Source organism: Manihot esculenta, chromosome 10 (genome assembly GCF_001659605.2).
Source record: "Manihot esculenta cultivar AM560-2 chromosome 10, M.esculenta_v8, whole genome shotgun sequence".
Classification (NCBI taxonomy): Eukaryota; Viridiplantae; Streptophyta; class Magnoliopsida; order Malpighiales; family Euphorbiaceae; genus Manihot; species Manihot esculenta.
The window spans coordinates 10,875,369-10,902,998 of record NC_035170.2 but is presented as its reverse complement, the minus strand read 5'-3'; the positions used below and the strand labels follow the sequence as shown (position 1 = coordinate 10,902,998).

General features: G+C 35.4%; 1 protein-coding gene across 9 annotated transcripts in view; it reads left to right on the top strand.

Annotated features, from left to right (window-relative positions):
• LOC110624107 (ADP-ribosylation factor GTPase-activating protein AGD4) overlaps positions 1-27,236 on the top strand; it is a 63,625-nt gene extending 36,389 nt beyond the window's left edge. For 6 of the 9 annotated variants that reach the window (XM_021769193.2, XM_021769192.2, XM_021769194.2 and 3 more), the window contains 9 exons: positions 1,107-1,322; positions 2,628-2,759; positions 3,903-4,118; positions 4,603-4,689; positions 4,778-5,047; positions 14,469-14,590; positions 17,322-17,412; positions 18,152-18,618; positions 26,812-27,236. In XM_021769193.2, the coding sequence (XP_021624885.1) occupies positions 1,107-1,322; positions 2,628-2,759; positions 3,903-4,118; positions 4,603-4,689; positions 4,778-5,047; positions 14,469-14,590; positions 17,322-17,412; positions 18,152-18,618; positions 26,812-26,926 (1,716 nt within the window). In that variant the 3' untranslated portion in view covers positions 26,927-27,236. The remainder of the gene's footprint in view (positions 1-1,106; positions 1,323-2,627; positions 2,760-3,902; positions 4,119-4,602; positions 4,690-4,777; positions 5,048-14,468; positions 14,591-17,321; positions 17,413-18,151; positions 18,619-26,811) is intronic. The other 3 variants (XM_021769197.2, XM_043960612.1, XM_043960611.1) reach the window with 3 other exon arrangements.
• Positions 27,237-27,630: the final 394 nt, after the last annotated feature.

Genomic DNA, 27,630 nt, shown 5'->3' with positions numbered 1-27,630 from the left:
TAAATGGGTCTAAGCCAAAAAGCAGGGAACTGAAGCAACATTATGCCAACTGGGATTTTTGCTGAGAAAGGGAGATGAAGATGAACGGGTCTAACCATCCATACTAAAGCACAAGATTCACGCTTTACAGAGATGTAGATGAGGGGGAAGAAACATAAAAAACACTCCCAAACCAAGTAGAGCAACCATCCAAATCCATAGCAAGGAGATCAAGAGCAAGAACCGAAAGGCCAAACAAAACAGTCCCCAAAAATATCCAAGGAAATAGGCAGAGCTCATCCACTAGATCTTAGCCTTTAGGGTCGGCTTGAAGGAAAGAAGCATATGACCCTGGAGATGCCCATCAACCAAGCATTGGACCCCTCCCTGGAACTGAAACGCATGGTGATGACTCAAGAAAACTCTGTTGCCGCTCTGAAGATGGCAACAAAGGCACTGACGAAGACATGCACGGGCTGAAAACCACACAACACAAAGAAAAAGATGAAAACAGAAACCCAATGAGCAGATCTCCTTGGAAACCCTCTTACTTAAGCGTGGATCTGCAAAGAAACAACCCAAAAAGAAATATTTACACCCATCCAAAGGATGGAGGAGAGGGCAAACCCACTTCTTCGGGTGGTGAGGAGGGTCGTCCCCCATCCAGACGGGCCAGGAGATGACCGATGCACGCGGCAGAGAAAGGAGGACAAAGCCTCAGTGAAAGAAAACAAACAGAGTGAGATTCACTCTCTAGTTTAGAATTAAACTATTTTTGCCGTAGCAGTAGTTGATTCTGTAAGATTCAGTCCAATTCTGCTATAATATTTCTGATTCCATTATTTAAAAGCCTTGCTGGAAGTACACAAGTGCAAGTATTTAATTAACTACAATTCAGAGATTTTGATTAATTTAGTTATGGTCTCTAGTACTTTTTGTTGATTTACATGATCTACTTGATGTATGCTGATGTATGTCTTGTCACTACTAGTTTTGTATGCTCAACAATGCTCAACACCTTGTTGAGAAGTTTTACCTTTCCCTCGGTAATTAAATTTGAACAACTCTGACAAGGCTTCCTTGAGGAAAACATATTTTGTGATAAAGAACTGGTTGTCCTAAAGCAGGTATTAACATATGCACAACAAACAAAAGAGCTATCCAATGTTGAGCAAGATAAACTTGCAAAACGAATTCAGGAATTCAGGACCCAAGCCGAGTTCAACAGTAATCTTGCTTCTAGCGATTTAGAACCCTCGACCAGTGCTGATGGCATTCGTGTTGTTGGTATGACCTCTAATAAAAGCATAGAAGCTATTATGCAGTCCGCTGCAAATGGAGAAGTAAGAAATTGATTTGCTTCTTTCCTAATTGTTGTTATCATTATTTTCTCTCAAATGATCTACTGTCATTTAATGTTCTTTGAGCTGGATGGGAATTATATGATCACATGGTACAGCAATCTGTAGAATTGTTCTTCAACTTGATAGATGTTATGCTGGATGTATTTACCTACACTTTTTCATGCTTCTAATAATAATGTCATTAACCTTTTTTTTTCTTATTCTAAATTTCCCCAGTGCACAATTTTTAAAATATTCTAAAAGTGATCAGTTATAGGTATTCTTTGCGGATAAATTTTCATTATACTCTGAACTGTATGCCCACTTGTGTTGAATTGGATGGATTGAACTGTTCATCATCTGTGAATAAAGTTCCATCTTTGATGGCAACATCTAATTTCTATTCGAAATATGGACCGGGGAAAATTAAAATTTTTTGATTTTAAAAATATAAAAGAAGTCTTATTTATTTGCCTTCTTATATATATATATTACACACACACACACACACACATATATCTATACATATATATATATATCTCTATGTTGATATAATACATCGAATGTGAATTAATATGTCTTTTTAGTGCCCTTACTTTGTCTAAATATCTAAATGAAAATAGAAGAATTGATTATGAAAATTTTACATTTTTTTAATTATTTTATGCTTTTAATATACATTAAATCATATACAAATACATAAACTAGTTTATAAAATATACAAACTAATATATAAAATAAGAAAAATATAATAATGTAGAAATAATGTATTAGACGTACATTATTTGATTAATTGAAAATACGAAGGATGGAAACAAAAATCCTTGTTGTGAGCTAATTTTGTTGCTCCACTGCTTCTCTTGCTAGATGCTTCTCCTTTCTGTATATTATTTCTTGCATCCATTACAATGCTTCCTTTAGGCTGCTTTTTCGTGAAACCTGAAAGTAATATGGGTCTTTTATATCTTTCCATTATTCTCCTCAGCAAAAATTAGCTTTCTTAAAAAAAACAGTAGATTGATTCTATTTCAGTTTGTCCCATGGCTAGAGTTTTCAATTACTTCTCTTGAGTTTGATTGTATGACTTGTAATTTGAATACAAGCAGTCCATGGTGCATTCTGTGCATTTTTACATGCTAGTCATTATTGACTTTATGGACATCTAGTGATATTTGCATGAAATGTTATGTCTTTTTTCAATAATAGAGGAACATTTGTTGTGATAGAGAAGCAGAATGAGTAGTTGAGTACACTTAAGTACTTCTGGAAGGCTGTCTTATTTGTCCATTGTTGTCTAATTTTTAGATCTCGCCTATCAAACAAGGATATCTGCTAAAGCGATCTTCTAGTTCGAGGGGAGACTGGAAGAGAAGGTTCTTTGTTCTAGACAGTCAAGGAAGTTTGTACTATTACAGAAATAAGGGCACCAAAAATATGGTACAGTTTATCTTGCTTATTAACTGGTATCAATCTATTTTAGTTATGAGAAAGATTCCTTTCTCTTTTTAAGCTCAATCCTTTCTCACTTTAGTTTGTTAGGCTGTTACCATTACATTACAATCGTTATAGGCATGTTTCCATTACCTGCGAACATGGCCATGGCCGCAATTTAAATCTATGATTTCTAAAGAAAATAAAAAAAAGGAGAAAAAATAAGTGACTAAGATAAAAAAAAACCAGCAAAGCAAAGTCCTGATAATTATTCTAAATACACTCGAATCCCAAGTCCAGATCCTCTCGGTTTAGAATGCTAGAAATTTCAAGTTTAAAAATAAATTTCATACTTCTTGTTGAGATACGAAAACTAAAATATGACAAAGTAATTATGAATCTGTTTTTGCCAAAGTGGATAAAGTTTTGCAACCTATCAATAGACTATCTATGGGACATTGAGATTGAGGGGTTAAAAAGAGAGAGGAGGTGAGGAAGGAGTAGAAAGAAAGAGAGGAAAAGGAGGAGAAAATGAAGAGGTAGGATTACCTTTCCTTTTTCTTTTTTGGGAGTAGATAGATAATTTTTTAATATATATATAAAATAACATTGCCACATCTTTTTTATAACTGGAAAACTGGTTACAATGGGTAAAAGAAGTTTTATGTTGCACAAAATGATGAGTGCTATTTAAAACTATGAATCCTTACATTGTATGTGGCGTGCTGTTTTACTCGCAGTAGGAAATGGAACAGGAAAATAGAAATGCTCCTATTGACTCTTTATTTATTTTTGTGAGAAGAAAATATGTTGAACACATTACTATTTCCTAGAGAGAAACATTGTTTCCCATGAGCTATTCATGTAGTTTTCTAAAAGCATGACGCGATTAGGAGATGTCAGCTAATCTTCCAGTAACCTTTCTTTGGAGTCTTTCCTATGGAAATTAATTTGAATTTTCTCATGAAAAAATTTCCAATAATACCTTCTTTTTTATGACCAAATGGAGCTTTAAAACTATTGATGATATTGAACAAATTTTTCATGTGTGGCAACGTATTTTGCTAGTTTTTCTATTTAAGCATATCTCCAATTTTTTAGAAGTTGAATCATGGATGAGTGTTGTATCCATATTTCTATTCCGACCAGAGCTTCCATCATCTCTCAACTGCCTCAGTTGAACACAATACTGGCGTCTTTGCTAGATTTCGTTCAAGGCACAACAGGGCATCATCAATTGGTGAAGGAAGTCTAGGTTGCCATATTATTGATCTTCGCACTTCAACAATAAAGATGGACGCAGAAGACACAGATTTGCGACTATGCTTCAGAATAATTTCCCCATTGAAAATGTACACATTGCAGGTGATTTATTGATTTGCTGTAGCATATTCTGTTAACTCTTATCTTTGTGGCAGGTGAAATATATGGGGCCTTTATTGCAGGTTTTAGCATTCACAACCTGTCTGGAATGCAGTAATTTAGTTCCATTTTGCTAAACTGGCAAGTATGCCAGGAGAAAATTTTGCATATATATGCCTAATACTTTGAAAGCATGAAGGGAAAACAGAAAGTGATAAAACATGTTATCTACAATGATTGCCACTTGCACATGAGCCTTGATCCATCTCAGTCATTCTGCTATTTCGAATTTTATAAATTTAACATAAATAGGAGGTATTTTTGCAAAATGAGTGCATCATGGTGATGTATTCCATAAATAAAAGAATATTTATATTAACAAATTAATCCGTTTCGCTCAAATCATTCTCATATTTTGGTTAACTTGAGAGGTTAGAGCTATTTTGTTTAAAGTTATTTGAATGCCTCGTCTTACCTGGTTTGTCAGGCTGAAAATGGAGCAGATAGAATGGATTGGGTAAACAAAATTACAGGAGTAATTGCATCTCTTTTTAACATTCATTTCCTGCAACAGGTTGATCTCTAGCAAGCCTTGATGCTCCTATATTAAATTCAAATTACATGCTGCAGGTGTTAATAATGTGAATTATTTACTTATGCAGCCACATCCAAAAATGAAAAATCTGGAACATAATGTGATCACGAGTGGTGCTGCATGTGCAGTTGAACTAAATAATCATCAACATCTTGAAGCTGACATGAACATTAATAAAGCTGATTGTGCTTCTTTGGTTCTTAGAGAAATTCCGGGAAATGATGTTTGTGCTGAGTGCAGTGCTCCTGAACCTGACTGGGCATCTCTTAATCTTGGTATTTTGTTGTGCATCGAGTGCTCTGGTGTTCATCGGAATCTTGGCGTTCATATTTCTAAGGTGCATTGTCTTTTCAACTGAATGCATACCTTTTACTTTCCTACTTTTGAGTTGATTGTAATCATTAAGTATTTTATAATGTGTGAAAGAGATGGCAGTCTCTCGAGTCTCTATCCTCTACAATTATTAAGTAATGTGAGAATGGGATGATGTTTTGATTTGTGGAACATGATAGAATATCATGTCTTTTTTAGGTTTCAGGAAATGTGCATCGTGAAGAATTTAGGGAGAAAATTTTTATTCTATTTCAATTGAATTGATCTTTACAAAGTTTGAGTATTTATATACAAAGAATCAACTTAAATTAGGAATATTTACAATAAAAATAAAATTTCTATAATCAAGCCTAATTAGAATCTTCAAGATTTGAATCATCCTAACTAGGAACCTTCTATATTGGTTAACACTCCCCCTCAAGTTGGTGCATAGATATCACAAATGCTCGACTTGCAAACCAAGGTGTGATAAGTCTTGTTGCTGAGCCCTTTCGTAAACACATCAGCTAGCTGTTCATCGAAAGTCATATAAGCTAATATCAAAACACCATTTATTAACTTCTCTTTAATGAAGTATTGATCAATTTCTATGTGCTTCGTTCGGTCACGTTAAACTAGATTGTGAGGCAGTTTTGTTGTCACGGTACAAGAGGAGTTTATCCCTTTCCAACAGTTTCAATTCCTCCAATAATCTTTGTAATCATAGGAGTTCACAAACACCATTGCCATTACTCTATATTCCGTCTCAGCACTTGATCGAGCAACAACACTTTGCTTTTTGCTTCTCCAAGTGACAAGGTTTCCTCCCACAAGTGTGCAATAACCACTAGTCTACCTCCTATCGTCAAGGGATCCAGACCAATCTGCATCTGTGCATTCGTGTATGCGGAGATAATCGTGTTTCTCCAAGTGGCAAGGTTTTCTCCCACAAGTGTGCAGTAACCACTAGTCGACCTCCTATCATTAAGGTATCCAGCCTAATCTGCATCTGTGAATTCATGTATGCGGCGATGACCGTGTTTAGGAAATAGGAGATATTTTCTAGGAGCAGACTTTAAGTATTGCAAAATGTGAAAAACAGTTTGCATATGAGACTCACGAGGATCATACATAAATTGACTGACTAAACTGACTGCATATGCTATGTCTGGTTGAGTATGCGAAAGATAAATCAGTCTGCCTATCATGCCTACGAACCTCTGGTATCTGCCAATATCCACTGATTCACCAATCCCTGCTTATAGTTTATGGTTGCTCTCAATGGGAGTTTCTACTGGTTTGCAGTCTAATATACCAGTTTCTTCCAAAAGGTCTAGAATATATTTTCTCTGGAAAATAAATATTCCCTTTTTTGATTTGGCAACCTCGATTCTCAGGAAATATTGAAGTTTTCCTAGATCTTTAATTTCGAACTCTTAGCCAAAAGCTTTTTCAGTCGAGTCATCTCTTCAGTGTCATCCCTTATCATTACTATGTCATCAACATAAACTATGAGAAGGGTATGGTCAACATTGCTCCTTTGATAGCTAAAGGAAATCACAGCTCTGCTGAATCGATCATGAAGAATTTTGGGGAAAATTTTGAGTATTCTTGTATTTCACTCTTAATCTTTACAATTGGTCTACATGACTATTTATACATAGAGAATCATATCTAAACAGGAAGCAAATAATCAAATAATAATTACAGAGATAATTAAGGATCCTAATCAGATCAAATCAAATCTCTAGAATCAACTAGGATTAGTAAATAAGTCAACACTCCCCCTCAAGTTGGTGCAAAGATGTCACACATGCCCAACTTGCAAATCAGATTATGGTAGATCTTGTTGTTGAACCCTTTAGTAAATACATCCACAAGTTGCCCCGTAGAAGTCACATGAACTAGGCTCAAGACACCGTCTGTTAATTTTTCTTTAATGAAGTTCCGATCAATTTTAATGTGCTTGGTTCGGTCATGTTGGACTGGATTTTGTGCTATACTTATAGTAGCTTTATTGTCACAATACAAGGTTATCTTGTCTCTCTCGGACAATCTCAACTCTCCCAATAACTTCTACAACCATAAGAGTTCACATACTCCTTGGGCCATTGCTCTGCATTCTGCTTCCGCACTTGACCGAGCAACAACACTTTGTTTTTTGCTCCTCCAGGTGACAAGGTTCCCCCCACAACTGTGCAGTAGCCAGAGGTGGATCTCCTGTCATTGAGAGATCCTGCCCAATCTGCATCTGTAAAAGTTTCAATTCGGAGGTGACCATGTTTGGAGTAAAGAAGCCATTTCCCTGACGCAGACTTTAGGTATCTCAAGATGCGAAGTACAGCTTGCATATGAGTCTCGCGAGGGTCATGCATGAATTGGCTGACTAAGCTAACAGCATAGGCTATATCCGGTCGAGTGTGTGAGAGATAAATCAACCTTCCTACCAATCTCTGATATCTTCCAATATCCACGGACTCACCAGTTCCTGCTTTCAGCTTGTGATTACTTTCAATGGGAGATTCTGCTGGTTTACACCCCATCATACCAGTTTCTTCCAAAAGATCCAGAATGTACTTTCTTTGGGAGATGAAAATTCCTTTTTCTGATCTAGCCACCTCAATACCTAGAAAATATTGCAGTTTTCCCATATCTTTGATTTCAAATTCTTGGGCCAACAACCTCTTTAGTTGAGCCATTTCCTCTTTGTCATCACCTGTCACCACTATATCATCAACATACACAATAAGAAGGGTGATCTTACCCTTATGATGTTTGATAAACAGAGTGTGATCAGCATTGTTTTGTTGGTAACCAAAGGACATCATGGCTCTGCTAAACCTGTCAAACCAAGCTCTGGGAGATTGTTTTAGCCCATACAAAGCCTTTTTTAACCTGCACACCTTTCCTTGTGTCTTCTCATCAGCGAACCCAGGAGGAATTTCCATGAACATTTCTTCTTCTAAATCTCCATGGAGGAAAGCATTCTTCACATCAAACTGTTGCAAGTCCCAGTCCAAGTTGGCTGCAAAAGATAACAAAACTCTGATTGAGTTCATTTTTGCAACTGGGGCAAATGTCTCTTGGTAATCCACTCCATAGGTTTGGGTGAATCCTTTAGCAACCAATCTGGCCTTAAACCGTTCAATTGTGCCATCAGCTTTGTGTTTCACTGTGAACACCCATTTACAGCCAACGAGTTTCTTCTCAGGTGGGAGAGTGACAAGCTCCCAAGTCTCATTTTTAGCCAATGTTTTCATCTCTTCAATCATTGCTTTCTTCCATTTAGGATTTGCAAGAGCTTTCTTCTAATCCTGTGGAATAGACACAGAGGAAATAGACAAGGCAAAGGCTCTATAGGAAGGAGATAAAGATTCATAAGAAACAAAGTTAGAAATAGGGTGTTTAGTGCAAGATCTGACCCCTTTTCTTTGTGCAATGGGTTTATCTAAGTCATTGAAACATTAAGAGTTGTGGATAACTCACCAGAAGAAAGAGTTGTGGGTAACTCATCAGAAGAAGATTCATGACTGGGTAACTCACCAGGAGAAGATTCTTGACTCTGAGTAGATTGCATAATGGCTTTTTCTGCCTTGTCTTTCCTTGAATACCTTCTCAAATCTGGCTTGTCCAAACGACCAGTTCTCTCTCCCTGATTGGACATCTCCCCCTGTCTACTAGAACTCAAACTTTCTAGTTGAACCATATCATTCAGAATCACAGAATTTGGGATCACCTCTTCTTGCTCATTATTCTCCCTCTGAAGAGGTGAGTAGGTGGTACTGAAGTAGGGTTCAGTTTCTCGGAAGGTAACATCTATACTAACGAAGTATTTCCTAGAGGGAGGATGATAACACTTGTATCCCTTTTGTGTTGGAGAATACCCAACAAACACACATTTAAGGGCCTTGGGATCCAGTTTTCCTGCCGTCCTAGTATGGACAAAGCAAACACACCCAAATACTTTTGGTGGAACAACGTATGAATTCTTCCCTTGTAGAGCCGCTAAAGGACTCATAAAGTCAAGGGTCTTGAGAGGCATTCTATTGATAAGATAAGCAGATGCAAGAATTGCATCTCCCCAATATGCTTTGGATAGATTCATGGTGAACATAAGAGATCGAGCTACCTCCAATAGATGCCTATTTTTCCTCTCAGCAACGCCATTTTGAGCACTAGTATAAGGACAACTAGTCTGGTGTATTATCCCATTACTCTCCAAATAAGCAGAAAAGCTACTATCCATGTATTCTCTTCAATTGTTAGTTCTCAAAATTTTCACCTTAGTATCAAATTGAGTACAAACCATCTTATGAAAGGATTGAAAACAAGAAAGGACATCACTTTTAGCTTTAATCAAATAGACCCAAGTCATTCGATTGCAACAATCAATAAAGGTGACAAACCATCGATTACCAGACAAGGAGACAGTTTGAGTAGGCCCCCAAACATCAGAATGAATAGTTGCAAAAGGAATTTGACTTTTCTTATGACTCAAAGGATAGGATGTTCTAGTGTGTTTAGCATACTCACAAGCATCACAAAATAGAGAATCAAACTGAGTTCTAGCAAACAAATTAGGATAAAGTTTTTCTAAGGCAAAGAATGATGGATACCCTAACCGTCTGTGCCACTGTATTATTTCCTGATTGACATCCTTATTTTCTCCAAAACAGACTTGAGATATCGAAAAACCTGGATCACCCTCCAACATATATAAGCCATCATGCAGTCTACCATTGCCAATCATCTTTCCTGTGTGAAGATCCTGAATAACACAATGATCAGGAAAGAATTCAATTTTACAATTAAGGGCATTGGTGATAGCACTAACAGATCAAATGTTGACAGGAAAGTGGGGAACATGGAGGACAAATGATAATTTAATATTGGATGTGCAAATAACAGAACCTATTCCAGATATGGGAGTAAAAGAGCCATCAGCAATTTTGACACTATCTTTGGTTAGGGACGGAAAATAATTGAGAAAGCCTTTAGAAGAACCTGTCATGTGTCTATTCGCACCAGAATCGATAATCCATGGAATATTATGAAGAGATGAAGTATTACCTGACTTTACAAAGTCAGATGTGGCACTAAAGAATGAGTAATCAGAGTTAGGAATCGAGACTCTTTTACCTTCTGCTATCGACACCCTTTTACCTTCTGTCATTGACACCCTTTTACCTTCTGCCATGGTAAAGGTTTATAAACTGTGACAAAATAGGAGGTATCCAAGGTTGTACACACAAGAGAGCCCATTCGATTCACCAAAAAGACCGGGTAGCAGCACGGGAAGGCCGGAAAGATGATCGGAATCGTCGCCGGAGTGATCGGAGCAGCAAAGCAGTGACAGACGATGGGTCACGCGCCGGGAAGGGGTGGCGCGTGAGCCTCACGCGTAGGCTTTTCCGGCATCGGAGCTGGTCAATCGGCCGGCGGCAGTCCGGCGGTTCTCCTGGTGCCGGCGGTGAGAGAATGAGAGGCTCCTAAATGGGTTAGTACCAAAAAGGTAGATCTAGGGTTTTGAAACCCTAAAGAGGAAAAAAATTGAATTTGGACCCAAAAAAATTAGGAAAATGCTCTGATACTATGTTAAATTTGGGCCAGGCCTAACTCACCTCAAAAGCTAGCTCAAGAGGGAGGAGTGCCTATGGCCCATATAAGGGACACATTACCCCTTTCCACAACCGATGTGGGATTCAACACACTCCATCACGCCCAGAATTTTTACTGGTGCGTGACACATTTATGGGGCGCCCAATATCAGATGGGGAAGCTCTAATACCATGAAGAATTTTGGGGAAAATTTTGAGTATTCTTGTATTTCACTCTTAATCTTTACAATTGGTCTACATGACTATTTATACATAGAGAATCATATCTAAACAGGAAGCAAATAATCAAATAATAATTACAGAGATAATTAAGGATCCTAATCAGATCAAATCAAATATCTAGAATCAGCTAGGATTAGTAAATAAGTCAACAGATCAAACCAAACTCTGGGTGACTGCATCAATCCATACAAAACCTTTTTTAGTCTGCACAATTTTTTTTGTGTTTTTTCATTAGCAAATCCAGAAGGAATTTTCATATACACTTCCTTCTCCAAGTCTCCATGAATAAATACATTTTTCACATCAAATTACTGTAGGTCTCGATCAAGGTTGGCATCACAAGATAACAATTCTCTGATTGAGTTCATTTTGACAATAGGAGCAAATGTCTCTTGGTAATCCACTCTATGAGTTTGAGTGTATCCCTTAGGAATTAGTCTGGCCTTGAATCTTTTAATTGATCATCTGCTTTGTGTTTCACAGTGAACACCCATCTGCAGCCAACTAGTTTTTTTCTAGGTGGAAGAGACATCAACTCCCACGACTCATTTTTAGCCAAGGTTTTCATTTCTTCAATTATTGCTCCCTCCCAATTAGAATCTTTGGGAGCTTTCTTTCAATTATGTGGGATAGATACAGAGGAAATAGATAGAACAAAGGCTCTATGATGGAGAAAAAGAATCATAAGAGAGGAAGTTAGAATAGGGTGCTTTATGCAAGACCTAACTTTTTTGTCTGAGCAATTGGCTTATTTAGATCATTAGACCTTACCCAAATTTAACAATATTAAACGTCTCAACAAATACACGCAATATCTATGCTAAACTGACATTGTATCAAAGCATAAATTCTGTACCAGATTTCTTTTTCAGCCCTACTTTTTGGTCTATTTGTTGCCATCTCAATTCACCTACCTAGGATAGGTTTCTCCTCCCTCGAACAAGAAGCCCACTAAGCAGTGTTATTAAAGGTGATAAAAGGCAAAAGGCGACTTAGGCGAGGCGCTTGCACAAAGCTGATGCCTCAGTCCACAAAGGCGCTAGGCAAGAGGCGACAGAGGTGACGCCTCACTGAAGTAAGCCTTTTTTTTTTAAAAAATGCTTTTGAACAACAAAAGAGAAATTTTAGTCTCTCTCCATCTCTTTCAAACAGCAGATAACACTTCCGCGGCAACTAAAATGCAAATTTCTTACTCTTTTTTGCTCCAAATACCATCAACCAGGTATGTCTCTCCTCCTTTCTCTTTCTCTCTTCTTCTTCTTTCTCCTCTCTTCTCTCTCTACTATACCTGCATAGCAGCATGTCTTCTCTCCTCTTCTCCTTTTTTCCTTCTCTTTCTCATCCTCTCTTCTCTCTTTGCTAGACCTGGCACATCAGCAAATCCTCTTTTTCTTTTCCCTTTTTTTTTAAAACAAAATTTCTTTCTTGCAAATAACATATATATTTCATTTGAACATGTAATTTTTCCTTTAAATATGGGTGTTCATTGAAGTGTTCATATGTATATATGTATATTTAAAATCTATAACAAAATTTTGGCATTGTCATCTTTTTCAAAAAAGCGTCACCTTGCCTCTCGCCTAAGGCGATAGGGGACCCTATCGCTTTACTGTCGCCTCTCACGTTGATAACACTGCCACTAAGAGATTGGTCAGCTGTTTAAATCCAGTGACCTGAAGGGGTGTGTGGCTCTCATGTGCCATCTCTTTCTTTTTGTTCTGACCCCATGTCATGGTTTTAAATCGTGGTCGCGGGTAACGGAAATAGGCCCGTAACGTCTGTAATGTAATGGTAATGGCCTAGCACTATGCAAATTTTTCAAATCAATTTGCAAACTTCATAAAATAAAATAATATTGGTTAGATTTAATTTAGAACAATATATTCTAATACATAACAAATATAAATACATCAAATATAGACTATTTAACTTAAATTAAGCATCATATGGTTTAGAATAAGAAAAACCAACACAATCTTTATAGATCGAGTAAACTAATAGCTTAAAGTACAAGTTTAACTCAAAACTAACACTTCAATTCACAAAAAAATTTTATAAAAGGGAAAAAAAAACTAAAAACTAAAATACAGAAAATTTAACTAATCTTTTAGAAGAAATAAGCGTGAAAATACAGTGGTTTATGATTGATCTAAACTTGTATGAGAAATATCCAGGGAATATTGGAATTTGAAAGAGAAAGGAAAGAGAACTTGAAAAATATTGCTTTTGAAGTTGTTGAAAAGTGTGGAAACTAATAAAAATGAGAATAAGGGCAAAAGATGAAGGATATAAAAAGAATTTCAATTATTGGTAACGGCCGTTTTACTGATACTTTGTAGTCAGTAATGGCCGTTACACTTGCAACTCGAGAGTTGTTGTGTAATGAGGTAATGGGTAATTGCCCCTTAAAACCCGTTACATAACGTAACAACCATATTTTAAAACCATGCCCCATGCACTTGTGCATGTTCCTTTTACCGGCGCCATCTTGTGGCTGTTCTTCCATCTCTAGTGTCACTCTGGTGCACTTGTTGCAACGTGGTTTTTTCAGAGTTTTGGTATCTCTTTCATATGGTATTTCTTTGATTTGGTTTTCTAAGGTATTTTGAGTCTTTGTTCAAAGGCAAATTGATTCTTTTTTGGAGACTATTTATATGTTTGGATATTCTCTATGGTTGAGGACAGAGTTAGAAATAAGGCTATTCTTCCCAATGTAACATCGATGATGACTGAAATCACCAAACAGAAGCTTAATAATGTGGCCTAGGTAATCAATCTGCTGTTTTCCAAATCCACTCTTCTTCATGTTAGCCATAAAGGAATTCTGTGTTAACTACATCAATATAATTTGATGATGATGGAGGTGATTCTGACAAGTAGATTAATATATCATCCAAAAATACAAAAAACATATTTATGCAAATAAGGTCGAATAAATTGTCCATGGTCACTTGAAAGTTGCTGAAGCATTAGCGAGACCACATTGCATGAACTATAAATGTTCATAGTGCTTGGAGTGAGTTCGGAATGCCATTTTTGGTGCATCATCATCTCTCACTCGAATCTGGTGGTAGCCCGATTTAACATTGATTTTGTAGAAGTAATGTGCCTCATGAAGCTCATCCAAAAGATCTTGGATTACAAGTATTAGATACCAATCCAGTATGGTGACTTTATTTAGTGCTCTATTTAATCGAACGTCCGACTCCCATCTTTTCTTTTCTTTTTTCTTTTTTCTTTGTTTTTTGACTAAAAGATCTATTCTAGAACATGGGCTAGAGCTTGGTCTATTCAAAAGAAGAAAGTAAAGTCGCAAATAAGATGAGCAATGATATTTACCTTGTTCTCTCAAAGTTTTTAGAATCATTCCTTGCATTTCTCATTATTGTTTACTTGTTTATCCCTATAGTGAAGACTACAATTTCATACAATTCCAAATTAGCGTGTAGTTGCTATAGGTTGTAAGTACGTTGTATCACTAGTTTTAAGGATGCAAAATTTCTTCACACGTTATTAAATGGGATTGGAAAATGGTAAAAATATGGACAAAGCCATGATTTTGTACTCTTTCTAAGAGAAGCTGATTTTCTTTTTCTTTTGGTACAGGTGAGATCTTTAACATTGGATGTCAAGGTTTGGGAACCTACAGTCTTGGACTTGTTCCACTCACTTGGTAATGCTTATTGCAACTCCATATGGGAAGGATTGCTTTGGGTGAAGAATGAAAGGTAAAATTGATAATTTTAATTTTAGTATATTGGACTTTTTAATTGGGTATAATAACCAAAATTTCTCCCTATTTTGTCATTCTAGATTGTAATCAATTAGTAGAAGTTTCAAATTGTATTTATGACTTTAACCGTTGAACCAATAATGATATAGCACTAGAAAGAATAGATACAAACAAGGGACAAATTCTTGAGGAAAATTGAAACTAATTCTCAATTGTATTATTCATAAAATAATCATATCAAAGTCTTCTAGACGTAAAGTGAAACTTCGTACTTCCCTTTGTATCTCTGACCACATCTGAACAAATAAAATCAATTAGATAAACAATTAGAGGTCTCTATAAGTCATTAGGAGCAAGGTTCTTGACTTTTTGTTTTCCTTTTCAAGTTTCACTATTGTCTTCAAAATATCAATGGCTTGATTGGCTTCACTAGCTTCTTGTTTGGAAAATCAGACTGAGAATGGAGGAAATTGTGTGTACTATTATTCTCTGAGTGAATGGGTGTTTATAGAGGTTACAAATCTTATACATGGAAATATAGTCAATCTCTTAAAACTGTTCTCATAATCAGATTCCTACAATTATGCCTATAATTATGTTATGTACATGGAAATATAATCATTTACATATTATAACATTCCACTTCAGGTTGGAGCATAGATATTAATCATGCTCAACTTGTTCCATTTTATGCTTTTATAAACAAATCACCTAGTTGCTCCCCTGTCTTCACATATCCGTGGAAATCACTTTTTCTTGAATTTTTTTATGAATAAAGTGACAATCGACTTCAATAGGTTTTGTCCACTCATAGTATGTTAGATTAGAGGCAATGTGGAGAGCAGCTTGATTATTACGCTAAAGTTTTACTGGTCATGAGAGATCTATTCTAATTTCTGCCGACATGTGATTTATCCATAAAATCTCACAAGTGGATTGAGTTATGGCTCTATATTCAAATTCTGCACTTGACCTGAATACAACACTCTGCTTCTTACTTTTCTATGAAATTAGGATGCCTTCAACAAAAGCACAGTATTACTTTTTGGATCTCAACATTTGAAAAGCACTCAATGTTAGTATGCCCATGATCACTATATATTATACCAAGTCCAAGAGTTCCCTTCAAGTAACACAAGATTTGTTACAACTTTCCCATTTCTATACACAAGTCAATGACATTTTCTCTAAGACAGGAAAATCCCTCTTACTTAGAACTTCTACTTCCAAGATGTATTTCAGTTGGCCCAAGTCTTTAGTAGGGAAGCTGGTATGCAAGAAAGCCTTGAAGAAACATATCCTTGCATAATCATTTCCTATAATAACAATTTCATCAACATGCTGAACAAGAAGAATAACTCTAACTTTTTGATTGTCTGTAGAAGACGACCAAATGATCACACTTTCTCATTTTCAATGCAAACTCTTAAACTATCTCACTGAACTTGCCAAACAAGGCACAAGGACTTTGCTTCAAATTATACTAAAATTTCTTCAAACGGCAGACTTTCTCATATTCTCCGTGAGCAACAAAGTCCGATTGGCTCTATATATACTTCTTGGAGATCACTGTGAAGAAATACATTGTTGATATCTAACTGATGTAAAGACCAATGTTGAGAGGCAGTTATGGATATGAATAAATGAACATAAGTCAATTTAGCAACCAGAGAGAAAGTGTTTGAATTACTCTGTAAGTCCTTGTAGATCCTTTAACCACAAGTCTAGCTTTGAGTCAGGCCATAAATCCATCTAGATTTACTTGGATTGTAAAAACCCATTTGCATCCTAAGTCTACAAGGCCCCATGTATGATTATCATCTAGAGCTTTTATCTCCTCAAGCAATGCTTCATGCCAGCCAGAATGAGATATAGCCTCTTTGATTGTCTTAGATACATAAACAGCCTAGGGAAGCAATTAAAGAATTAGTGGTAGGAGAGAAGTGGCCATATGAAATAAAATTGGCCATAGAGCAAGTTGATATACATTGGCGCTTACCTTTCTGAAGGCTAATGGGTAGGTCAATCACTCGGTAATGGATTTCATGGCGAAGAAGATGCTGGTGCAGGACATGTATCATCGATCATGTCCCTTCTGTAGTAAACTTGAACAATTGGCTGTCTATTTGGAGCTGAGGGCGAAACATTGGTAGAATCGCCATCTGAATGTGCATGAGAAAAGATACTAGAAGACATCCCGCTATCTGATAATACTAGGATATCCCACTATCTGATGTAACTTTATATATGAGCCACTCATCTTCCTTCTTCCAACTCATAGATGTCTGTGTTATAAAGAAGATTGGTATTATCTCTGTAAAGGCGACATCTGTCAAGACTAAATTTCTATTGAGATATAGATATGAAAAAGTACATCATAAAACTACAAGTAAGGTATGAGCAGACAATCAAAAAGTTATAATGATGTTTAGCATAATTTTAATTATATCTTTGAATATTAATTCATTTTAAAAACTTTGCAAATTTTTTACTAAAAAAAAGTTTGCTTAATGATATGCGTACAACCCTATTTCCGTTATTCATGACTGTAACTGAGGTTTAAAGCTATGGTTGTCCATCTAATCATGTTTAATATGTCCTCCAAATGTTTAAACAAAAACTGAATTTTTGCATTCCGTGTTCTTATCCATTTTAACTTAAAATATATATATATATATTTAAATTATGTACTTATATTACTCTACTGTCTTGCAATTCCCATGCAGAGTGGATGAATCAAATGTTATTGCATCATCAATTGAAAAACCGGGTCCGAGAGATGCCATCTGCTCTAAAGAGAAGCATATTCACGCAAAGGTGCTTGCTAAAATTATTTACTTTCGTACTAAATCCATGGAGCCTGTCCCATTTCCATTTCAAGGATTCACAAATCTGCTCTACTATCAATTGTGTATGTGAAGTTTCGGATGTAATATCTGTTAAAGATGACCCTTTCTAATGATATGACAATAGAATTTACTTCAGTTGGTGTAAATGTGATTATGTTCATATCAACTGACAAGGCAATTAAAATTATTTCCATAAAGTATTTCCTTGAGTAAGCAAATTGCTTGTAACTTTTGTCACTACTAATAATATTTTTTTATAATTTTAATTTTAAATATTTATGTGAATCACAGTTTTTTCCAAAAAAAAAAAATTGTGTTTACCATAAATACTCACTTTACATAGTTTCTTAATTTTGAATTTATCACAAGTATACAATGTTTTTTTTTCAAGAGTTAATGAAAGCATAGGTTTTTAGCTGATGAACGAACAATTTATATTTAGTTTATATGTTAATCTAGAAAGCTGGTCAACTAATACGTTTATGGATAGGTGACCATGACTAAATGTTTATTCTATCCAAATGATACGATTGCTCTGTTCTTAAAATTTTAAAAATATTATCCTAATGTCCTTCAAATCCTGCTTCCACAAAAAATTCATATTCAAAATTCCTGCTATTTCGTATTGGTGTCAATGAACATTTGTGTCCAGTAGAAAAGATTTATTCATGTATAATGTGAGACTAACTTTGGTTGCCTTATACCAGTATGTGGAAAAATTGCTAGTCATCAGAGAAGCAAGTGTATCTGGTATTTTCCCTTGCAAGTCAGGCATATGGCAAGCTGTCAAGACAAATAATTTGCGAGAAGTATATCGCTATATTGTGATTTCAGACATAAACATTATTAATACCACATTTGATGAAGTTGTTGGCATTGGATCATTTCACCATGACATCGAGACACAAAATTCTGAGGTCAGTTCTCATGCAGCAGAAACGAAACACTATGATCCAGAAAGCTGCCAGAGAATCAATGATTCCAAGGATCCAGGAAATTGTCTTCAAGGTTGTTCATTGTTGCATCTAGCATGCCACTATGGTGATGAAGTAATGCTTGAACTGTTGCTGCAGTTTGGTGCTGAGGTGAACTTGCGTGATTTCCATGGAAGAACTCCTTTGCACCACTGCATTTCTAAAAGGGACTATGCAATGGCAAAGTTTCTGCTTCGAAGGTACTGTTATATTTGATCTCATCTTCATGAAACTTGAATATATGAATTGCTAATTGAAGAATTTTTGAGAATTTTAGAGTATTCTTGTATTTCACTCTTGATCTTTACAAGTGATTTATATGACTATTTATACACAAAGAATTACAATTAAACAGGAAGCAAATAATCAAAAAATAATTATAGAGATAATTAAGGATTCTAATTTATGCCTAGAATCCATAATCAAATCAATCATATCACTAGAATCAGCAAATAAGTCAACATCTCCCTCAAGTTGGTGTATAGATGTCGCACATACCCAACTTGCAAATAAGATTACGGTAGATTCTATTGTTGAGCCCTTTAGTGAACACATCTGCAAGTTGCCTAGTAGAAGTCACATGAACTAAACTCAAGACACCATCTGTTAATTTTTCTTTAATGAAGTGCCGATCAATCTCAACGTACTTATTCGGTCATGTTGAATTGGTTTTTGTGCTATACTAATGACAGTCACAATACAAAATTATCTTGTCTCTCTTGGGCAATCTCAGCTCTTCCAATAAATTCTGCAACCATAAAAGTTCACACATACCTTGGGCTATTGCTCTGTATTTTGCTTCAGCACTTGACCGACCAACAACACGTTTTTTTTTACTTCTCCAGGTGATAAGGTTTTCTTCCACAACTGTGCACTAGCCAGAGGTGGGTTTCCTATCATTGAGAGATCTTGCCCAATCTGCATGTATAAAAGTTTCAACTCATAAGTGACTATGTTTGGAGTAAAGAAGCCCTTTCCCTAGCACAGACTTAAGCTATCTCAAGATGCGAAGGACAGCCTGCATATGAATCTTGCGAGAGTCATGCATGAATTGACTGACTAAGCTAATAACATAGGTTATATCTGATCAAGTGTGTGAGAGATAAATCAACCACCTATCAATCTGTGGTATCTTCTAATATCCACGGACTCACTAGTTCCTACTTGCATCTTGTAATTACTTTAAATGGGAGATTCTGCTGGTTTACATCCCAACATACCAGTTTCTTTCAAAAGGTCCAAAATATACTTTCTTTGAGAGATAAAGATTCTTTTTTTCTGATCTAGCCACCTCAATATCTAGAAAATATTGAAGCTTTCCTAGATCTTTGAATTTCAAATTCTTGAGCCAACAACCTATTTAGTTGAGCCATTTCCTCTTGGTCATCACCTGTTACCTCTATATCATCAACATAAAGGGTGATCTTACCCTTGTGATTTTTAATAAACAGAGTGTAATTAGCATTATTCTGTTGGTAACCAAAGAACATCATGGCTTTTCTAAACCTGTCAACCCAAGTTGTGGGTGATTGTTTTAGTCTATGCAAAGCCTTTTTTAACCTGCACAGCTTTTCTTGTGCTTTCTCATTAGCGAACCCAGGAGGGATCTCCATGAACACTTCTTCCTTTAAATCTCCATGGAGGAAAGCATTCTTCACATCAAACTGCTACAGGTCCCCGTCCAAGTTGGCTGCACAAGATAATAGGACTCGGATTGAGTTCATTTTTACAACTGAGTCAAATGTTTCTTGATAATCCACTTCGTAGGTTTGGGTGAATCCTTTAGCAATCAATTTAGCCTTAAACTGTTCAATTATGCCATCAGCTTTGTATTTTACTGTGAATATCCACTTATAGCCAATAAGTTTTTTCCTAGGAGGAAGAGTGACAAGCTCCCAGATCTCATTTTTTGCCAATGCATTCATTTCTTCAATCATTGCTCTCTTCCATTTAGGATCTGCAAGAACTTTCTTTTAATCCTGTAGAATAGACATAGAGGAAATAGACAAGACAAAGACTCTATAGGAGGAAAAAAGATTCATAAGAAATAAAGTTAGAAATAGGGTGTTTAGTACAAGATCTGACACTTTTTCTTTGTGCAATGGGTTTATCTAAATCATTGAAGTATTCATGAGTTATGGGTAACTCACCAGAAGAAGATTGTTGACTCTGAGTAGACTACATAATGGCTTCTTCTACCTTCTCTCCTCGAATACCTCTTCAAATCTGGCTTATCCAAATGTCCAATTCTCTCCTCTTGATTAGACATCTCCTCCTGTCTACTAGAACTCTCTTGTTGAACCATATCATTTAGAATTACAGAATTCGGGGTCACCTCTTCTTGCTCATTATTCTCCCTCTGAAGAGGTGAGTAGATGGTACTGAAGTAGGGTTCAATTTATCGGAAGGTAACATCTATACTGACAAAGTATTTTTTAGATGGAGGATGGTAACACCTCTATCACTTTTGTGTTAGAGAATGCTCCACACACACATATTTAAGGGCCTTGGGGGTTCAACTTTTCTGCCGTCCTAGTATGGACAAAGCAAATACACCCCAAATACTTTTGATGGAACAATTTATGAATTCCTTCCTTGCAGAACCTTCAAAGGACTCATAAAGTCAAGGGTCTTGAGGGGTATTCTATTGATAAGATAAGCAGATATAAGGACTACATCTCCCCAATATGCTTTGGGTAGGCTCATGGTGAACATAGAAGATCGAGCTACCTCCAATAGATGCATGTTTTTTCTTTCAGCAATGCCATTTGTACACTAGTATAAGGACAACTTGTCTGATGTACTAATCCATTCGTTTCCAAATAAGCAGAAAACCTACTATCCATATATATTCTTCCATTCTCAGTTCTCAAAATTTTCATCTCAGTATCAAATTTAGTATAAATAATTTTGTGAAAGGATTGAAAACAAGAAAAAACATCACTTTTAGCTTTAATCAAATCTACCCAAGTCATTCAAGTGCAACAATCAATAAAGGTGACAAACCATCAATTATCAGATAAGAGGAGAGTTTGAGTAGGCCCTCAAATATCAGAATAAATAGTCACAACAAGAATTTAACTTTTATTATGACTCAAAGGATAGGAGGTTCTAGTATGCTTAGCATACTCACAAGTATTACAAAATAAAAAACCAAACTGAGTTCTAGCAAACAAACTAGGATAAAGTTTTTCTAAGTCAAAAAATGATGGATGCTCTAACCGCCTGTGCCACTGTAGTATTTCCTAATTGATATGCTTATTTTCTCCAAAACAGGCTTGGGATATCGGAGAACCTAGATCACCTTCCAACATATAGAAGCCATTATGCAGTCTACCATTGCCAATCCTCTTCCTTTGTGAGAAGATCATGAATAACACAATGATCAGGAAAGAAATCAATTTTACAATTAAGAGCATTGGTGATAGCAATGACAAATAAAATGTTGACAAAAAAATGGGGAACATGAAGGACAAATGATAATTTAATATTGGGTGCACAAATAACAGAACCTGTTCCGGATATGGGAGTAAAAAGAGTCATCAACAATTTTAACACTGCCTTTGGTTAGAGAAGGAAAATAATTGAGAAAGCCTTTAGAAGAACCTGTCATGTGTCTATTCACACTAAAAACAATAATCCATGGAATAGTATCAAGAGAGGAAGTATGACCTGACTTTACAAAGTTAGATGTGCCACCAAAGGAGGAAGAGGTGTCAATATGAGACAGGAGGCACTTGAGACTCTGAATTTCATTAGGGAAAAGAAACTCAACAGCTGTTGTCTCCTTTAAGGGCTCCTCCACAGTTTTTGCTAAATTAGCTTGACCTCTAGAGATACCTCATTATTTCCCTCCAGGCCTCTAATGGGACGACTATATAATTTTCAGCAAGTCTCTTTAGTATGCCTCGATTTTGCACAATAGTCACAATGCAGGTGATATTTCTCAGAATTAAGAGGTTGCGGTGTGCTCAAACTAGTAGCCAATCTAACCTTTTCAACTCCTGCAATATAGAACATAGCATGTCAGCGACTTTCCTAATAGTAATCAAGCTCCTACCATAAGCCACATAACTCAGAATAAAGTTGGGAGATAGTCATTTCTCCTTGCTTAGTACCATGGATCTTATTCTGAATATCATAAATTTGGGCATCATTCTCAATCTTGGAATAAGTTAAGGACAAAAGTCATTTCTCCTTGCTTAGTACCATGGATCTTATTCTGAATATCATAAATTTGGGCATCATTCTCAATCTTGGAATAAGTTAAGGACAAAACCTTCCATATCTTTGCAGTAGTATCAATTAACAAATAGGACTTAGAGATATGAGGTTGCATAGAATTAAATAACCATGTTATAACAAGACAATTATCTGAATCCCATTTAGTAAAATCTGGAACACTCTCATCCGGTTGCTTTTTATTACCAGTGACATAGCCTTACAGTCCTCTAGTCTTGATAAACAACAAACAAAACCTAAGTAAGATAATTGGTTCCATTAAGTTTTATGGGACTAATTTGCAAGGAAGGATTATCAGAATTAGGAATCGAGACCTTTTTACTTTCTGTCATGGTAAAAACAAATGAGCCGTAAAAGAATAGGAGATACCCAAGATTGTACAGACAAGAGAGCCCAATTGAATCACCAAAAGACTAGGTAGCAGCACGAGAATACTGGAAAGAGGGTTGGAATCGGCGTCGGAGTGATCGAAGCAGCGAAGTAGCGTCGAATGGTGTCATGCACCGAGAAGGGAGGGCGCTTGAGCCTCAAGCGCGTCACTTTCCGGCGTCGGAGCTAGGCGGTCTGATCGGCGACGGTCCGGCAATCCTCCTTGTGCCAGCGGTGAGAGGTGAAAAGGTCCCTAAATAGAGTAGTACCAAAAAGGTAGATTTAGGGTTTTGAAATCCTAAAGAGAAAAAATAGAATTTAAACCCTAAAATGAGAAAAAAGCTCTGATACAATGAAAAATTTTGAATGCTGGAAAGAGGGTCGAAATCGGCGCCGGAGTGATCAAAGCGGCAAAGCAGCATCGAACGGTGTCATGTGCCGGGAAGGTTTGGCGCGTGAGCCTCACGCGGTCACTTTCCGGCGTTGGAGCTAGGCGATCTGGTCGGCGACGGTCTGACAATCCTCCTTGTGCCTGCGGTGAGAGGTGAAAAGGTCCCTAAATAGAGTAGTACCAAAAAGGTAGATCTAGGGTTTTGAAACCCTAAAGAGGAAAAATAGAATTTAAATTCTAAAATGAGAAAAAAGCTCTGATACTATTAAGAATTATGGAGAATTTTATAGTATTTTTGTATTTCACTTTTGATCTTTACAAGTAATTTAAATGACTATTTATACACATACATGATTATTTATACACAAAGAATTACAACTAAACAGAAAGCAAATAATCACAGAATAATTACATAGATAATTAAGGATCCTACTTTATACTTAGAATCCATAATCAAATCAAATCATATCACTAGAATCAACAAATAAGTCAACATTTTCTTTGAGAATAGATGGCATTGGTTATGTGATACACACAGTTGATGTACTTCCAAAGCTGAGTAATACACACCATAACAGATGGTACAGTAGATCAAGAGACATTTTTTCATTAAATAAAAAGGATATGAGGTAGATGAGCAATTTTAAAAATTGATAGAGGTTGACAAAGCAAGAGAGAAGGAACACAAATGAGAAGAGATACCGTGACAATAAAAAAGAAAGAAAAGATAAGATGAGAGCTGTTGTGTATTAAGATTTAGGGTTTGGCTATAGGGGGGAAGCATGGATTGTTCCAGCAGTGTAGGATCGAGAAGAGAGGATAAATCTCTCAATATGTTATTATAGTAGTGGCTTTAACCCTAGTCCAATTGCCCAGTGGCTGTTGTGTAGCAAGTTATTTATAGTAAAAAGTTTTACGGGAATTTATTCTAGACTCAAAAAACCTTTTTAGCCTTCCATAAACTGGCTCTTCGGTTCTCTATTGCTTTTTGGCAATTCTCTTTCACTATCAAGCTTCTAGGTGTAATCAATCACCTTTCAAGTTTCAATGTACCCAAAACTTTCTGTTTATGACCTTTTAGAGTGTCAGTCTTCATCCACATGGCATTTGCATCAATTTTACGGTGGTCCTTGTTGGTAGCTGAGATATTTGATGCAACAAGTTTTCTTGATTAGATATGTTTAGTGAAAAAATAAGATAAAAAAGAATTTGTGGAAGGTAAGTAATGTAGCCATGCTTAAGCATTGATTGTTGACTTTGTAATGCTTCTCCTTTGCCTCTTAAAAGGAAGATATTGTGCTGTAAAAATATATGAGGGAAAGTGGGAGAGATTCTGTAAAGAGTTGCTCCATGTTGAATCCCACATCAATTTGGAAAAGGGGTGATGTGCCCTTATAAGGGTTTTTGGCACTTCTCCTCCTTGAGCTAACTTTTAGATTGAGTTAGATCTAATCCAAATTTAACACTCCAAAATGAAAAAGAAAAGAAAAGAAAAAAAAAGTGTCTATATTACTCTGTTTTTAATGAAGTTTAATATTTGTATTTCTCTCCATCTTATCTCTCTTTTGTTATGATATTTTGAATCTTTTGTTATATGTTTGTTAATGTTAAAGTTCCAGCATTTAATATTTAATTTTGTTGTTGGACATTTGATATTTTTATACAGAATCGTAATACCCTGTTTTTCTGGATTTATTTCTGTCTGATTTTAGATATCTATTTTTTGCTTTTGGATACCTAATTTCAGTTTTGGACATCTATTTTCTGTTCTAAATTTAACATGCCGTCAGACTCAGAGCTTCCTTTTGATTTTTCTAATAGTGGTATCAAAGCTTGCTTTTATTTTTCAACAGTGGTATTAGAGTCCAAATAATTTTTAAGGGCTTTTTTTTTTCAAAGCTTTTGTGGCTGTTTTTGTTGAAATAAAGTTTGTTCTTATAAAAGTTTGTTATTTTTATCATCCATTTTCATATTTGAAAACACTACGAGAGCTTTTTTTATTTCTTTGTTTGGGAGGTAATTTTCTAAAACATTTTTAAAGGGACTGACATGTCCAAAAACTGTAAAAACATATGTTAAATAGACCAACATGTCTATAAACTAATATAAATTTGTAAAAAGACTTCCATATCTTTAAACTGTGTTTCAGACCTTCATGTCTTAAAATTATGTTTCAGATCAATATATCTCTAAACTGTAAAATTTTTATTGAAGGGACCAATATGTCCATAAAATACAAAAATCTTTGTTGAAGAGATCGACATGTTCATAAACTGCCGAAAAATATGTGAAAGGGACCTAATGCATGTCCACACACTGCTGAAAAGGCTCTTAGCCATTTCCTTTTATGATTTGTTGTTTGAGGAGAAACGAAAATCGGCTGAGATTATTCTGTGTTTGCTCAATTTTGTATTGGTTTTAAATATCTAGTTTCAATCCTAGATATCTAATTCAATATTTAGATATGTATTCTCTTCTCTAATTTTTTAATAGAGGTGAATCTTTGGTTGCATTAAGGAAGAGCTTCAGAATTCACAGCAAAAATCTCAAGGAGTGTTTGCAGTTGAGATATTTGCTGCAACAAGTTTTCTTGATTAGATATGTTTGGTGAAAAAATTAGATAAAAAAATTTTGAGTGTAAGGCAAATAATGTAGTTATACTTAAGCATGGATTGTTAACTTTGTAAAGCTTTTCCTTTGCGTATAAAAGGGAAGATATCGTGCTGTAAAAATGTAAGAGAGAGAGTGGGAGAGCTTCTGTAAGGAGTTGCTCCAAATTGAAAAAGAAAAGAAAAGAAAAAGTGTTTGTATTACTCTGTTTTTAATGGAGTTTAATATTTGTGTTTCTCTCCATCTTAATATTTTGAATTTTGTTTAATATTTGTATTTCTCTCCATCTTATCTCTCTTTTGTTATGATATTTTGAATTTTTTTATTATATGTTTGTTGAAGTTAAAGTTTCAGCATTTGATCTTTAGTTTTGTTGCTGGACATTTGATATTTTTATGTAGAATCTGTGATATTCTATTTTTCTGAATTTATTTTTGTCTGATTTTACATATTTATTTTTTGTTTTTGAATATCTAAATTAAATATGGTATCAGAGCTTGCTTTTGTTTTTCAACCATCTTTAATCTTTTATTAGGTATTTCTTTAGAAAAGGTCTGAAAGTATTTGTTACATGCATCAGTTATCTAGTGAAGTTTCACAATCTTAATTTCTTTCGGTGCGCGATCTAAACAGTACAAACTGATTTGATTTTCATTATGCTTCTTGTCCACTACTGTTAAACATAGGATCTCTAGTTGGACCTCATACAGCACTTTTGTTTTTCTTTCCCTGTTTGGATGGATAGCTAAATGTTCATGTTCTGAAATTACTAATCGTGCAGAGGTGCCTCCCCAACAATAAAAGATGGCGGCGGACTAAGTGTACTGGAAAGGGCAATGGAGATGGGAGCCATAACAGATGAGGAATTATTTGTCATGCTAGCTGATAGGCAGTGAAATGGACAAATTGAATGATTAACCTGTTGAGCGGCTCTTATGCGGGTCGCCCATCACAATCATCTTGAAGAAAACCTGTTACTTGTCTCAATCAGTTGAAAATTAGGAAATTTTTAAGTTATCACATCGTTTGCCAATATGTGATTAGCGTTTATCAAAATTTGTATCTCATTTTGTAAAATGAATTCTGGGGTTGATTGTCATTATTCTGCTTGCATGAATTCATCACACTGAAGTTCAGATGAAACAGATAAACTTGTTTTCCTTGCCTTCTGTAAAATAACAATTCTTTTCCAGGTTACACTGAAAAGTGAGTTTCATCTTCTTGTTTATGCAAAGTGTTTCTGAAGACATTGAAACCGTAACGTTGGGTACCCACAAATTAAGAAATTAATGGGTAGGTTATCGGAATAACTTGATCAACTTAATTTTATATATGGTTGACCCATATCTTTAAAAAACAAAATTATACAAATAGATATTAAATAATGATAAATACGAATATTTTTAAGCATATCTGGATATGAAAATAAAAGACCTTTGTATTATTTTTTTATTTTAATTTAAATATTTTATAATGGATATGATATTTAATTTAAAACAGCATGTACAAAATAATGGAGAATAATATATTATAAAATTTTTATAATTATTATAAAATAAAAAGTTACTGGTAAAAAAATGTTTATACATTTAATTTTTAA